The sequence below is a fragment of the Crinia signifera genome, chromosome 6, assembly GCF_055691185.1.
Source record: "Crinia signifera chromosome 6, ASM5569118v1, whole genome shotgun sequence".
Taxonomy (NCBI): Eukaryota; Metazoa; Chordata; class Amphibia; order Anura; family Myobatrachidae; genus Crinia; species Crinia signifera.
Window position 1 is genome coordinate 221,029,857 of NC_139222.1, and position 15,879 is coordinate 221,045,735.

General features: G+C 46.7%; 1 protein-coding gene across 1 annotated transcript in view; it reads right to left on the reverse strand.

Moving 5' to 3' along the window:
- Positions 1-15,419, reverse strand: part of PIK3AP1 (phosphoinositide-3-kinase adaptor protein 1) — a 129,077-nt gene extending 113,658 nt beyond the window's left edge. The window contains exon 1 of the mRNA XM_083148880.1: positions 15,102-15,419. Coding sequence (XP_083005006.1) covers positions 15,102-15,114 — 13 coding nt within the window. The 5' untranslated portion in view covers positions 15,115-15,419. The remainder of the gene's footprint in view (positions 1-15,101) is intronic.
- Between the last annotated feature and the right edge of the window lie 460 nt (positions 15,420-15,879).

The window sequence follows — 15,879 nt, forward strand, 5'->3', positions numbered from 1 at the left end:
TTTTTCTCACAGTCGCGGAGTCCACTTACCGGTCAGTGGCCCAACACTAATCCTGCCCTATTCCTGAAGGGAACAACAGTGCTCCTCCACCAGCAGACAGTAGAAATATACGGATTATACTAAAATTCCGTTTTTAACCAAATATTTAAAAAAAAAAAAAAAAAAAATTTTATACTGTAAAATAAAAACCGTTTTCTACTGGACAAGAAGTCAGCCTCGACTAATTAAAGATACCTTGATGCACGTGTACACATACTATCAATCGTGAGTACTGGTACGCAGTCTTTTGATAAAGATACCTTGATGAGAGTTCTCATATGCAGAAAAGTGTAAGTGAGGTACGCCTCTCAAAGATCATCACCCAATATAAAGAAACCCAGATAAGCTTACCCTCACTACATACATAGTAAGTGAGGTGAGAAATATCGGAAAACTGGGACAAAAACAATAATATCTTGGAAACAAATTCTCACCCCCGTTCCAACTTAAAATATTTCTATTCCTTCTGTTTTTTCCCCCCAAAAAATTGGACGAGAAAAACACGCGAAGGAAGTATTAAGAGGGAGAAGAGAAAAAGAACCCGAAAACACCCAAGCTAAGTATCCCCACTCATACATTGTGCTTGACCCGGTGTAGCGCCATATCCCACATCCAACAAACCCCTTTTTCAAAATTACTATTCGGGTTACTTAGGAATAACCCTTCAGGGTGTAGGATAGGCAGCAAAACAGCGAGAATTACAGCGCCTAGGAGATTGTCTTACCAAATATTTATCACTTGTATTAACCAAGTCAGTCTAAACCAAAAAACATGAAAAACCTGTGTCAACCTTTTCAGTGTCAACCATGTTTATGTTGACATTTTGCATGTGTCGACATTCTGTCACTGTCCACTTCTGCACAGGAGTGCCTGGTGGCTACCTTGCGCTATCTGGCTACAGGACCTCAAGTTTTCCACCCTGATCTCCCCTATGGCTTTGGGGGTCATAACTCCAGAGACCTGCAAGGCCTTATACAGTGTCCTCTGAGAGGAGTATCTGAAGGTATGAACATGTATGGTAGCCAGTGGCGTAACTATGGAAGGTGCAGGGGATGCAACTGCTATGGGGCCCGGGCCCATGGGGGGGCCCTTGGCCCAGCAGGAAATCCCCTGCACCCTGTTTTTTTTTTAAAGTTCAGGAAGGACAGTGTAGGCAGCGCTGCCCCGTACCCAGCCCCCCCCCCCCGCCAGAGGCAGTGTTCACCAATCAGGAAGGCGATCCCGCTGATCCTGCCTCCTTTACCCAATCACCTATCTGATGCTGCCAGGGCTTAATGTCACTATCTTGTGACCAGCCCCGGCGTGAAAATCGCAAGCCCTGTGCTGCTGGCTGCTGGTGCTGTCACTGTGGGAGACCGAGTGGCGTGCAAAAGACCATTTCCGGGAGATGGTCTTTTGCATGCCGCTCGGTCTCCCACACAGTGATAGCACCACTGGGCAGCAGCACCACGTGGAAGAAGCAGTCAGAGACCCGACACTGATGAGGACTATCCATAATCATATCGTCACCGCTCTCTCTCTCCCTTCCTCCGCAGACCCTCTCTCCACCTCCTTTCTTTTTATCCCCCAACCCACCATGTCTCTTGGTTCTCTCTCTCTCCTGCTCCTTCCCCACCTGCCTCTTACCCCCTCCATCTAACCTCTCTCTCTCACCTCTTTTTTTTTATCTCTCTCCTGCTCTACCCCCCCCCCCCCACACACACACACACACACACACACACACACTGTCAAACCCTTCCCCTCTGTCTAATCTAAACCTCTTGTAGTCTTGGATACAATCCTGCTGCCCACTAGTAATATAGATTTTCTATGCTATTAAAACAGAATCTACAAAAAAAGGTTTACTTCATCCACAAAGTAATATTCCACAATATTTAGCTAATTACGTTTTAGGGGTTCACCATGTTATATTGATATTAATAATGTCAACATTCAGCATGTCTATAGTGATGGAATGTTGACAAAACAGTGGGTACCGGGGATGCGAAGCTCAGGTACACTAACCCCTGACTCTCAATTTAATCCTAACACTTTTACCACAGAGTAATCCTAAAACTCCCGCTGCAGCCTAATCTTTACGCCATAGCCTAACCCTAATGTCAGCATATGACATGTCAACATTTCAACAAGGTCTACAATTTGGGGTCAAAATTTTGAATGTTGAAATGGTGACTGCATCCCCTATTTAATCACTATTATTTTTAGTGTATTTCAGAATTATATATTTTCCAAAGAATCAAAAATATCAAAGTCCTTATAGCTTGTGTTGTGAATGCATTGTTATGCATGTGTGTAACATAACAGGAACAGCAGTTGCTCCAATGCAAATGTCACCTTACGACCTATTTTCTCCAAATGGACATTAGAAGTGTGACTGCTAATATAGTGGCTGCTGGTAAAGAACTCAAGTTCCAGCACTTTGTGCACTCTTGTCAATTCATTGTGAGGAAAGAGTTCAGTGAAACTGTAAATGGTTTGAATGAAACTCATATCACAGAAGGGGAAATTATGGGGAAATTTACTGGCATTACTTACGATGTTATAGAGTATGTACAGTATGTAATAATAACTATAATCATTGCTCTTACAAACTATTACGTATTCTCTTTGCTGTATTTATTACTAGCTATGCTAAAACTAAACCAAACCATTATAATGTTATAGAAATCTTATCTAGAAAACCTATATTTGCCTTACAGGACAAAAGGGGGAGGGGAGGGAGGGTAAGTATCTCCAGGCCCCCTCTTAGAGGGCGTTTTTCCATTTTTATTCATTTTTCTTAAAATGCTAATTTTATAACAGGTGTTTGTGATAGGATGTGGATTTCTTCACTAATGAAATGCTTTAAATATGCATTTGGCATGTCATTTGTTTTATTTGTAGATTATTAGGGCGGTATTAAATCCTGGACGCTAATTCCGTAGGAGAAATAGCTGCATCCACCTATTCAATGCTGCTGTTCCCGACAGCACTGAAGGTAGATTTAGGCAAAACAGTCACAAATACTTTGCTGATACATGTACATAGGTAGGTGGAGAAACGTATCACTGAGGAAGCCTCTGATACATAGGAAGGCAGAGAAACGCGTTATTTGGGCCCCTGGAAGGATGCTTTGAGGCAGTACTACCCATAAAAAGGAGACTTGTGACCAGACAGAAACCTGCACTTGCAAGCTGCTCGGTCACCCACTCATTGGTGTGCGCACATTGAGTGTTAGGGGTGCACAGGCACCCCCTAATGCTGCTCCCACCCTTATGAATACCTCTGCCGCTAGCAATACCAGCAAAATGAAGTATTCTAGTGTAAAGTATGCAGACTATAGTAATATAACATCAGAGATATACAGGAGATGAACAGGAGGGAAACAGGAGGACAAAGAACACTTCATCCTCCATCTGCAACCCCAGCAATCAACATACTGCAGTGATTTACCTGACTCAACATCACCTACAGTCTGACCAACCTGGACACTGATCTCCACACTGAATTAAGTGCTGTCACGCACTGCTTCTGTCTTATACATTACCTATACTTCCTGTAGGCTCTCCACGCTTCCAGTATATCACCTTCTCACTACTCACTCTAGGCCACTCCAACCTCATTCTATATCACTACTCTGAACAACTTTACACAGAAATATGGCTCCTCGATCCAGTCCCATACCAGTCCTTGCTGTCAGGTCTCACCCCCTCTCAACTTCCACACCTCTCACACGCACCCACAACCCACACAACCTAATTACTATCTCACCTGTCCCCTCCCTTTCTTTCTCCTGTGCTCTCTGGAATGCTAGATCGGTCTGCAACAAGCTCCCAACTATCCACGACCTCTTTATCTCCCACTTTTTAACCTTGTCGCCATCACTAAAACCTGGCTCTCCTCCTCTGACACTACCTCCCCTGCTGCCCTCTCTTATGGAGGCCTCTCCTTCACACACTCGGTCAGACCTGATGGCCGCCAGGGTGGAGGAGTGGGCATCCTCCTCTCCCCCAACTGCACCTTCCGCGCCATCCCACCTGAGCCCTCCCTCACATTCTCCACCTTTGAGGTACACACTATACACCTATTCACCTCCTTGTGGCTGTAATCTACCGCCCCCCTGGCCCCTGCTCCCCTTTCCTTGATAACTTTGCTGCGTGGCTTCCACACTTTCTTGCCTCTGACCTCCCCTCTATCATCCTCTGTGACTTTAACATTCCTATTGACATCAATAATGCTGCCTCCTCTAATCTGCTTGACCTTACCACCTCCTTTGGACTTTCTCAATGGACCTCCACCCCCACTCATAATCTTGGACACTCCCTTGACCTAGTCTTTACCCACCATTGTAATCTCTCTGATTTCTCTAATTCTTCCTTCCCACTCTCTGACCACAATCTGCTCTCTTTCACCCTCTCATCCTCCCCTCTCCCCTCATTGCCCAGACCCACAGTCACCAGACGTAACCTCGGGTCTCTTGACCCTACTGTCCTGTCTTCCCTGGAGACTTTCCTCTCTCCTCTTTCAACCATGACTGCCCCAACCAGGCTGCCTCTTTCTATTACTCTTCTCTCACCTCTGCTCTAGACTCTGTAGCCCCCCTCCACACTGTCAAAATAACACGATTCTTGCAAAAATGTGCACGCTCTTCTGAACGCCTCTGGAGGAAATCTCACTCTCTGGCAGAATTCCTCCATTTCAAGTTTATTCTCTCCTCCTACAGTGCTGCTCTCATCTCTGCCAAACAATCTTTCTTCAAATCGCTCATCTCTTCCCATTCCTCCAATCCCCGACGTCTCTTTGAAACTTTCAACACTCTACTTCGCCCTGCACCACCCCTCCTCCCTTCATCCCTCACTGCCACTGACTTTGCCTCCTTCTTCCTCTCTAAAATTGAGATAATCCGACATGATATCTCCTCCCATACCCCCTCTGCTGCCCACCCACCCCAATCATCCTCCCCTCCCAACTACCCCACTCTGTCATCCTTCTGCCCTACTACAGCTGAGGAAGTCCGCTCCCTCATCTCATCCTCTCCCCCCTCTACCTGTCCCTTGGACCCTCTCCCCTCCCGTCTCCTCAGTTCCCTCTCCCCCACTGGCTGCTCCCACCTTGCTCACCTCTTTAACCTATCTCTTTCTACTGGCATCTTTCCCTCACCCTTCAAACATGCTCTGGTCTCAACTATTCTTAAAAATACAAACCTGGACCATTTATCTCCCACAAGCTACCGCCCTATCTCTCTTCTCCCATTTGCCTCTAAAATACTAAAACGGCTGGTTTACAGGCGTCTCACCAGCTACTTGTCTGACCACTCCATCCTTGATCCCCTTCAATCTGGCTTTCGCCCACTTCATTCCACTGAGACTGCCCTAGTGAAAGTCACCAATGACCTGCTGTAAGCCAAATCCAAGGGTCACTTCTCCATGCTTATCCTTTTGGACCTATCTGCTGCCTTTGACACTGTGGATTATTCTCTCCTCCTCCACACACTCCAAAACATTGGCCTCTCTGGCACAGTCTTCAACTAATTTTCCTCTTACCTCTCCAACCGTTCCTTCTCAGTCTCTGCCTCTGGCTCTACCTCACCACCTTCTATCCTTCCTGTCGGGTTCCCTCAGGGTTCCATCCTTGGCCCCCTTCTGTTCTCTCTGTACACCTCTTCTCTGGGTGCACTCATTAACTCCTTTGGCCTCCAATATCACCTCTATGCGGATGACACCCAAATCTACCTCTCCTCTCCTGATCTGTCCCCCACTGTTTTCTCTCAGGTTTCCAACTGCCTCTCTGCCATCTCCACCTGGATGTCTGAGCGATTTCTGAAGCTGAAATCATTATCTTTCCCCCACCCAGAGCTATGCCCCCTACTAATATCTCTATCACTGTTAACAACACCATCATCTCCCCCGTTCCCCAACTCCGCTGCCTGGGTGTCACTCTTGACTCCTCCCTCTCCTTTGCACCCCACATCCAAGCCCTGGCCCATTCTTGCCGGTTCCAGTTACGCAACATTGCTCGCATCAGGCCCTTTCTCTCACAGAGGGCAACTAAGCTGATCATCCACTCATTGGTCATCTCACGGCTTGACTACTGCAATGTTCTCCTCACCAGCCTCGCTCAATCCCAACTGGCTCCTCTCCAATCTGTCCTCAATGCTGCAGCCAGGCTTATCTTCCTCTCCCGCCACTGTAATTCTGCCACTCCCCATCAACAAAATCTGCACTGGCTTCCATTACCCTACAGCAGTGGTGGCCAACCCGTGGCTCTTGAGCCTCATGTGGCTCTCCCCCTTGTAAAGTGAGGCTCCTGCTCCCACTGCTGCCTGCCGTCCACCGTCCGTCCCAGTCCCCCCTGCTGCCGGTTCACTGAATCCCTTCTCCTTCTGAGGGGAGGAGAGCGCGCATCGCGCATCTCTCCTACCCCTTACTGTGCATCCTTGTGATTGGGCCATCCGCCAATCAGAGCTCGCGGGCCAGCAGCCAATCAGAAGCCGTCCAGCGAGCTTTGATTGGTGGACAGCCCAGTCACAGGGAAGTGAGGGGGAAGGAGACGCGCGGTGTGCTGTGCTCTCCTCCCATCAGTGACATGACAGGAGGACTGCAGGGGGACACCAGACTGTCCTCTCCCCGCCCGGCAGCAGCAGCAACAACGGTGAGTGCTGCTGCTGGGAAATTTGCACTGTGGGGGCATAGACACCCACCCACACATACAGGGCCATCTCTAATTCCATTGCTCCATATATCTCTAACCTCATCTCCATTCATACACCCTCCCGCCCTCTACGGTCGGCTGACGACTGTCGTCTCTCCTCCACCCTGATCACTGCTTCCCATGCTAGAGTACAGGACTTTGCCCGTGCTGCACCCCTTCAGTGGAACGCACTCCCTCACTCCATTAGACTCTCCCCCCCCCTTGCAAAGCTTCAAACAGGCACTGAAAACTCACCTACTCATCAAAGCATACCCTTCCCACTGCATAAACTAGATGGTTCTCCGACCCCTTGCCTGTTTACATCCTGCTATCTAACCACCACCCACTTGCTTGCACCTCTTGTAATCTGTCTGTCTCCCCTTCCTACTAGATTGTAAGCTCCTCCGAGCAGGGCCCTCTTCCCTCCTGTTGTCAAAGCCCTCTTCTCTTCACATGTCACTCACAGCTCTCCTATACTCCAACACTCAGTGACCATCTTTGTCTGCATACTCATCTCCATTATTGGCATCTAGCCTCTAGTTGTATTTTGATTGAGTCCTCACTACTTATATCCAAGCTGTAATGTGTATTGAACTGTGGTGCTCTTTATTTGTACTGTATTCTTGTTATTTATTCAATGTTATGCCAAGCTTTGTCTCCCTGTATTGTTCCTTTGTACAGCGCTGCGAAACACTTGTGGTGCCTTATAAATAAAATAATAATGATAACAATAATAAAATACTTTTGCTTTTTAGAACTGTATTCCATTAAAAGAAGCACCTATCAATCAATAATGTGTGTTTGCATTGTTAATTGTAATAGACCATTGTCATATTACTACATACCTGTATATAATCCATATATGTTTATGACTGTATTTGCATGCACTGTTACACAGAGTAATTAGAAGATTAAAACTGAAATAGGCAGATTAGGGTGTGGCTGAGATATATTGTAGCCAGTGCCAATAGATGATGGAAGACACGCCTAATTGGCAGTGTTAGACACGCCCAATAGATGGAGCTATGTACACCCCTTTGACGGTGCACCCCTAATAAAATGTGCTGCGCACGCCTATGCACCCACTATGGCATATAGGGCGGATGCCCATGATGGGAATGGAATACTCCTGTGATTAAATTTGGGATTTATGCTTTACTTGCCTCAGGTCCTCCTGGACCTGGAAGGTAAACCCTTCCTCCCCCTAGCTACGCAGCCGGATGTCCCACTGGCTGCAGGGGGGATGAGGAGGCGTCGGGGACAGCCTGCTTAGCTGTTCCCGGCGTGAGGGGAGAAGGAGGCACCCAGGAGGTATCGCAGGGGGCCTCTGTCACTGCAATGCCAGCCGCATATGTTAGTACATATGCGCTGGCATTGCGGCAGCCGGGTGGCGATGTATACTAATACATCCCGCCCTAAGTCTCCCTCAGACTCAAACAGAAATCTGTGATAAGGGCAGACTTGAATGGTTGAATCCGGCCCTGCAAATTTAATCCGCCCTGATATAATACAACACTTTTTCTTGATAACAGATAGATATTGGGGGTAATTCAGACTTAATCGCATGGCAGTGAATTCACACTGCGGCTGATTATCAATACACTACGCAGGCGTACGGCCCATAATACGCATACGCCTGGCCATTCTGCAATGAAATCCTGCTCATTTTTCTGTTCACAAGCCGTTTACAAGGAAGATTGACAGGAAGTAGGTGTCTGTGGGTGGAACCCGGACATTTATTGGGAGTGCTAAGAAAAACACAGGTGTGCCTAGGAAAATGTTGGGGGTGCCTGGGAAAATGCTAGGCGTGCCTGAGCACTTTAAGGGAGGGTGTGTGACATCAGCTCCAGGCCGGATATGCCATTTTCCATGGCACCATCGACTAAGTCTGTGGCTACTCTGAACCTGTGATGACTGGTGCCCAGTGAAAAAATCATTAGATGGTGAGCCTGTTACGATGTGTTTTGGACATATTCACTTGGCTGCAAATAGATTTGTAGCCGTACACATCCATTCCTACAGCGTGCATATTAATTTGCAATGGCGGGATTTCACTCTACTGGGGTGGTGACTTAAATGAATGCTGACCACTGCAAATTTGCAGCCATGAATTGTTATATGTTGCAACCAGGCCTGTACTTCTTGCTTGACTAACACATTTTGAACCTTAAAAAGTAAATTCCTACATAGAGATTCAAAGATAAAGACTTGCATGACTGAATGTCTAAATAATTTTTTACTGCATAATAAAGGCCCCATAAATAATGGGTCTTTTATAGCAGGTCCATTTTACAACAGGGGGTTATATGACGCAGTTCCTACAGGCTATAAACAGATTCAATACCTAATTCATGTTTAATTCATGTTGTTGTCTAGGTCTAATTCATGTTTGTATGCAGTGCCAATGTTCACACAACTGAGCGATTATCAAGATCGCACCACACCAGCCCCAATGTAATTTTGTGATGCTGCTTGCAGTGAGTATTGTAACGCAGAGTGATATTGTTAGAACTGGTTACTCAAAACTTGAGGGTAGGGACTAGGGTTGCCACCTCTCCCAGATTTCCGAAATTCTCCCGTTTTGGGTGGCAATCCTCCCGGAGGCTTTTCCAGTCTCTAAAAAAGACTACCTCCCTGCTGCCGGCTCTACCCTCTCCCCCCATTAGTGTGTGCCGGACCCAGCCCACCGCTGGTCAGATGACGCGTGTACGAGTGCACCAGTGCCGTTCGTGCAGCGCGAGGTGGGGGGTGAGTCACTGTGACCTTCGCTCTGCCTCCCACCATCACCTCCGCTCCGCGTCCGACCATCACCTGCTTACTGCTGTCCGGCTGCGTGTCCACTCTCTGGACTAAGGGACAGTCATCCTCCTGCCTCCGCTGCCCACTGCCAGCCTGGCCCTGGCCACCAATGTATGTGCACATTTATTGATATATATCTATATATATGTGTGTGTATATATATTTATATATATATATATATATATACACACACAGTATATATGTATATATATCTATATACAGTGTATATATGTGGCCCACTGACGAAGTTATCGACAAAACGTGTCTGGGCATGTCCCACCAGACGCAAACCTTTTGCCGACCACAAGCCAGGAGAGCGGAGAGGGGATAGTGCGCCAGAGGAGATACTGACTGTGGATGCGGTAATATAAAATCAAGTGGTATCTTAGCCCACGCTGCTGAAAAGCACGGTAAGAGTTGTACATTTAAATTGATTTTTAAAGGTGATTGTTGCCTTTTAATAAAAACAATACTTGCACTAGGAAGCGCTTCCTTCCTTCTTCCTATCCAGATGTATATACAGTGGTCGAAGTGGAAATTTTGAAGTGGGGGTATGGAAAAGCTAAGAATGTTGTTCAGCGTGCGCCAAAGGCGCGCAAACGCTCTAAAAATGGGGCCGGGCCACACAAAAGGGGCGTGGTCACACACAGCTAGAGGAGTGGCTTCATCACAATAGGGGTGTGGCTATGAATGCCACATACCATAATACCCGATGCACATGATGCCACACACTGTAATGCCCATTACACGATGCCACACACCATAATGCCTATTACACATGATGCAACACACCGTAATGTCCATTACACATTATACTACACAACGGAATGCCCACTACACATCACGCAACACACCGTAATGCCCATTACATATTATACCACACACTTTAATGCCCATTACACATGACGCAACACACCGTAATTCCCATTACATATTATACAACACAACGGAATGTCCATTACACATGACGCAACACACCGTAATGCCCATTACATAAGACGCGACACACTGTAATACCATTTACACATGATGCCACACAACTTAATGCCCATTATACATTATGGCACACACCGTGATGCCCATTACATAATTTGCCATGTAAGTGCCACTTACCCACATGCTCATTGCTAGGAGTTTATTTCACAATGCCAGGGACTTCATGCTTGATGTCAGGGGCTCCATGCCCGATGCCAAGAGGGTTCCATTCTTGTTACCATGGGGGATTACATGCTGGTTGCCAAGAGTGTTTCATGCTTGTTACTATGATGTATTACATGCTCATTGTCAAGGGGGTTTATTCTCACGGTGACAGCCGCCACAATGGAAGCGCCGCAGCCGCCTGTCCACCTGGCAGACTGTAGCTGCTGGCACCCGGCGATAGGGATAGGGTGGAGAGATGACAGGCTGGGCCGGGGGTCAGGGTGCATAATATGCCTTGAGTAGAGTGGCTGGGATCCCCTGATGATTTTTTTTCTCCCCTCCCTGCAGCAGTGATGGAGCAGGTTCCGCAGCCATTCACTGCAGCACACAGGAGACTGGCACCCGGCGATAGCGAAAGGTGGGGAGATGACAGGCTGGGCCGGGGGTCAGGGTGCATTGTGCCCCCCGCTGTCATTTATTTATTTATTTAAGCTCCATCACGGCCGCCCACCCACCGAGAGAATGGCAGCGAGGTGAGAGTCAGGTTCAGCCGTCAGAGAGTGCAGATAGGTGAACTGCCTGTGCCCGGCAGTCTCCAGAGCGGGTTGCGGCTATTTGAAATCTAGTGCAGGAAGAATGTCAGCCAATCAGTGGTCTCGCAACCCGGCGTGAGATTTCAAATAGCCGCAACCCGCTGGAGACTGCCGGGCACGGGCAGTTCACCGTTCTCTACTCTCTGCTCTGAAGACAGCCGGGCAGCACGGCAGTTCGCCGCTCTCTGCCGGCTGTCACCTGGCTGTCACCTCACTGCCATTCTCTCGGTGGGTGGGCGGGCGGGAGGCCTCGACGGATCTTAAATAAATAAATGACAACGGGGAGGGGGGGGGCCCAATGCACCTGACCCCCGGCCCAGCCAGTCATCTCCCCACCTTTCCCTATAGCTGGGTGACAGCAGCTACACAGTCTCCTGTGTGCTGCATGGAATGGCTGCAGAATCTCCATCTCTGCTGCAGGGAGGGGAGAAAAAAAAAGTTGCTCGAAGTGCCGGTATGTCATACCGTTGTATACCGGCCCACTTCGAGCACTGTGTGTGTGTGTGTATATATATATATATATATATATACACATATATGTGTGTGTGTGTGTGTGTATATATATATATATATATATATATATATATATATAACGTAATGGACACAAAGGTTTTTTTAAAATGTTTTTAAAAAAGGCTGTATTATAGAGGCCACACCCACTTTCCTGAATAGACCACACCCATTTTACTAGGCCACACCCACTGGGATAAGAGGGGAGAAAGCCCAGGAATCGAAGATGAGTAAGGTAGCAACCCTAGTAGGGACCTCCTCTGGACTGGCTACCATCTAAGATGGATCTTCGGAGTAATGACCCTTTGTGCACCCAGGGTTGAGAGTTGCAGAACACAGCAGCTGGTCTTCATGCCTATAACAGCCGCCGTTGCCCTTAAGGTTAGGTGCATCTACCGGTAAAGGATGCCGCCAGGACTTACGCAGTTGAACCCCAAGTGCCCCGAATCAATACCGGTAGGAAGGAAGGGTATTGTAATACCCCTTTTCCGCTAGCAGAAATAACCCGGTAATCTCCTCAGGGGTGCGCATCTACCTGGGTTTTTCTGCTAGTGGAAATGCTCCCTGTCAAATAACCTGTTTTGGATTCCCCGGCAATCCTACCCAGGTAATCACCAGGGTAGCACCCGGTTTGCACCTGGGTTCAGGGTTAGTGGAAACACTTCCAACGATAACAACGGAGGGGAGGCAGTGGCTGAGAGGCTGGAGAGTGATATAATGACGTGACAGACAAAAAAACTAGACACAGGCTGATGGAGATGGGTAGTACAGAGAACACAGTAGGCAAAATAATGGAGAAACTGAGACTAGTAACAGAACTGAAGAGAGGAAAACAATAAGGAAACAGACTGGTAATAAAAGTAGAATACTGAACACAATACAGGAGAACAGACTGGATAACTGAGTGACAAACTCAATAGATGGTGAATGGAAAACAGAGCTGGAGAAATACTGAGAACTGGCAAGAAACAGAGCTGGAACAAAAACTGGCGCTGACTAGGAACAAACTGTGACTAAAGCAGAGTGTCAATGCTCACGCCACAACTAAAAGCTATGACCAGCATTGGAACAGAGGCAGATGGGGAAGATATAGGGAGCATGGACCAATCAGGATGGCTGGAAAAACACAAGCCTCCTCAACACAGATTAACTCCAGGTGAGTAGCCAAACCCATGGTAATAGGCTAATTATGCTACAGGTTTGTGCAAACACAAAAGTAAAGCTGCAGTTACACGGACTTGCCAGAGGTGGCTATAACTGTTGCCTGGCAAAAGCCAGGACAGAATCCTGACAGAAGATGTAACAGACAGGAAGAGACCATTTCAGGAGGAAATGGGGAGTTGCAGGAAAAATTGTAGGTGGGTCCTAGGCATTTTTGGGGCATGTATCTGGCTTCAGGTGCGATCATGTATGTAGAGAAATACAGCGCCGTGGTGAGTATACATGACCAAAAGACTTGTGAGAAATCAATGTTCTCAATTACTGCATCAATGCTGCATATGCGTACGCAGTTGCTGAGGACTTTACAATGGCTCCAGTAGGCGTCTTTCTTGTTTTCTGTGCGGCAGCTTCACTTGCGATGTATAGCAAATCCGTAGCCTGGAAAATCGCAGCTGTGTAGGCCAGTGTGTCCATGAATTAGGCCTTTTGGCAATCGGAGGCAAACTACTAGAAATACAAAATCCCCAAGAATCATGGCCACTGCACTTATTATACTGCATCTTATTACACAGCATCATGCATTTCTGTGACACCTTACTTTGCTAATTATATGCTACAAAAGCAGCTGTTTCACCCCAGCAATACAGATATTTGATAAGGGACTTTCTATTACCCTGGACACCTGTCACCACATATAGATCATGTGCTTTATTACACATAGTTTTTCCATACACAGCACCGCACACAATATTGTAGCTCCATTGCTTTAATAATATTTATTTGTCAGCCAGCTGGACAGCACACAGCTCTCTCATAGGGGTCCAGATGTATCAAGCTTCACAAAGTGATAAAGTGGAGAGTGATAAACAGACAGCCAATCAGCTCCTACCTGTTATGTTACAGACTGGGCTTGAAAAATGAGAGATAGGAACTGATTGGCTGGTTGTTCATCACTCTCCATTTTATCACTTTTGAAAAAGAATACTATACCATCATCAAGGAGGGATTTATGGGTGATATAATAGGTGTAACATTCTCTGTAGATATTTACTGGATGATTTTCACCGTCCCCGAAGCATGGCAATCACCTGTAGCAGGGCATGCTGGGATGTGTAGTTCAACAACAGCTGGAGTGTCAAGGTTAGCCATCGCTGTTATAAGGAATGTCTGTATATTGACGACCTGTCAATGGATGTTGCTATAATGACCGTCAGTAAAACGTCCGTAGAGAAATCATACTAAACCCATCACTGCACCCTTGTAGCTTGCAGTCTACATTCTCTAACACAAACACACACTAGAATCACTCTGTCAGAAATCAGTTTACATACGGTATGTTTTATTGCTTATATACAGTATATTAGCCAGTGGCGTAACTATAAATTTTGCTCCCCCCTGCCAAAATGTTTGTGGCGCCCCCCCCCCCCCCCCCCCCCCCCAGGCATAGGAGAAGCTGAAGCAGGAGAGAGGAAGAGAGACCAGCAGACACTGCTGCTTCCCTTGGCTCCAATGCATCCCTGGCCACCCTGGAACGCCAATACGCACCCATCCTGTACACAGTAGCCAATAGTCGGCTCTGTGTACAGTCAATTGAACCGTAGGGGGGATTTGTCGTCTCTGCCATGGCTGCACCTGCGCTGCGACTGACTCGCCTCCGGTGCTCAGCAGCGGCAGGCAGCAGCAGCATGTCAGTGCGTCGAGCGGGTGCCGGCGCCCGCACAGACCCTGCTGCCACTTGCTCCCCCAAGCGGAAGCTGGGGCTGCCTTACAGTAGTTATGCCTCTGATATTACCTGAAGGTAATATATACTATTCAGGGACTCTTTAAAACACATGGAACTCAAACTCATACTTATAACAAATCCAAAATGTGAGCTCACAGCAGGAAGCTGTATTATGGTCTTTAGAACGAAGCACACATGAATGCACAGTGTTTGCTGCAAATACCAAGAGATTAGCTATAAAATATATTTTTACTACAACGACTGCATTTGAAATAAATATGGTTTAGTATTTAGAACACAACAGTTCTTATCTTATAAAGTATGGCAAGCCAGTAAATGCAGTATTTTAGAGACAAGAAATGTACGTTCAACAGTTCCAGTAAGCTGAAAAAAGAGGAACTTTCAAAGAAGGAAATATCTTCTTTTTTTTCTATGAAAATTATCGTAATATAAAGCAAAATACATACCTCTGGTTGCCATTTTTTTTAAATAGCAAAATCTATTTTTCCTTTGTTACGTTGAATCCACTTCACAGTAACATGCCAGCTGTTCTGGTCATAACAAGCCTTTTCTTTATTTTCATTTTATTTTCCTTAATAGTCCACTGATTGCTTGTACTTTGCTCCTTGTCTTGTCTCGCAGAAGTCAAGATGATAAGATGCCCGGAACCAAGAACCCGATATGGCAGAGGCAACGGAATGCAGTATTGAAATGAGCAAGTGCAGACACCTGTGTGTGTCAGCCGGAGCAGATAGTTATTACTGTAACACTCTGTAAATATTCCACTTCCTGATTTCTACTCGTCCTATACTTCCTGCATTGAGTCTACCAGGCACGCATGACAAAGCAGCTACAGCCCCCTCACTAACTTAAGTGAATGGAACACAACAGTTTCAGAAAATGTGACATTTTAAAGCAATATAAAATGGGGGGCTGCTCAAAACAATGCATGGTTGTAAATGAATCCTGTTTTCTAGGAGGTAGGTATGTGCCAAGAATGTGTTGGTTTTGAGATTGTTTTCTTTTGTATGCTTATCTATTTTCTTCTGTTTCAATATATATTCTAGATCTGCTCAGGGCTGCCATCAGAAATTGTGGGGCCTGAGACTGACAATATAGGCAACCCCCGCTTATGTAAAGGTCCCCATACATGCTGCTATAAGGCAATGCGCGCTCCCGCAGGCATCACATCGCACAGTACAAAAAGTATGTGCTGCACATACTTTTTGTACTGCTCGCTAATCG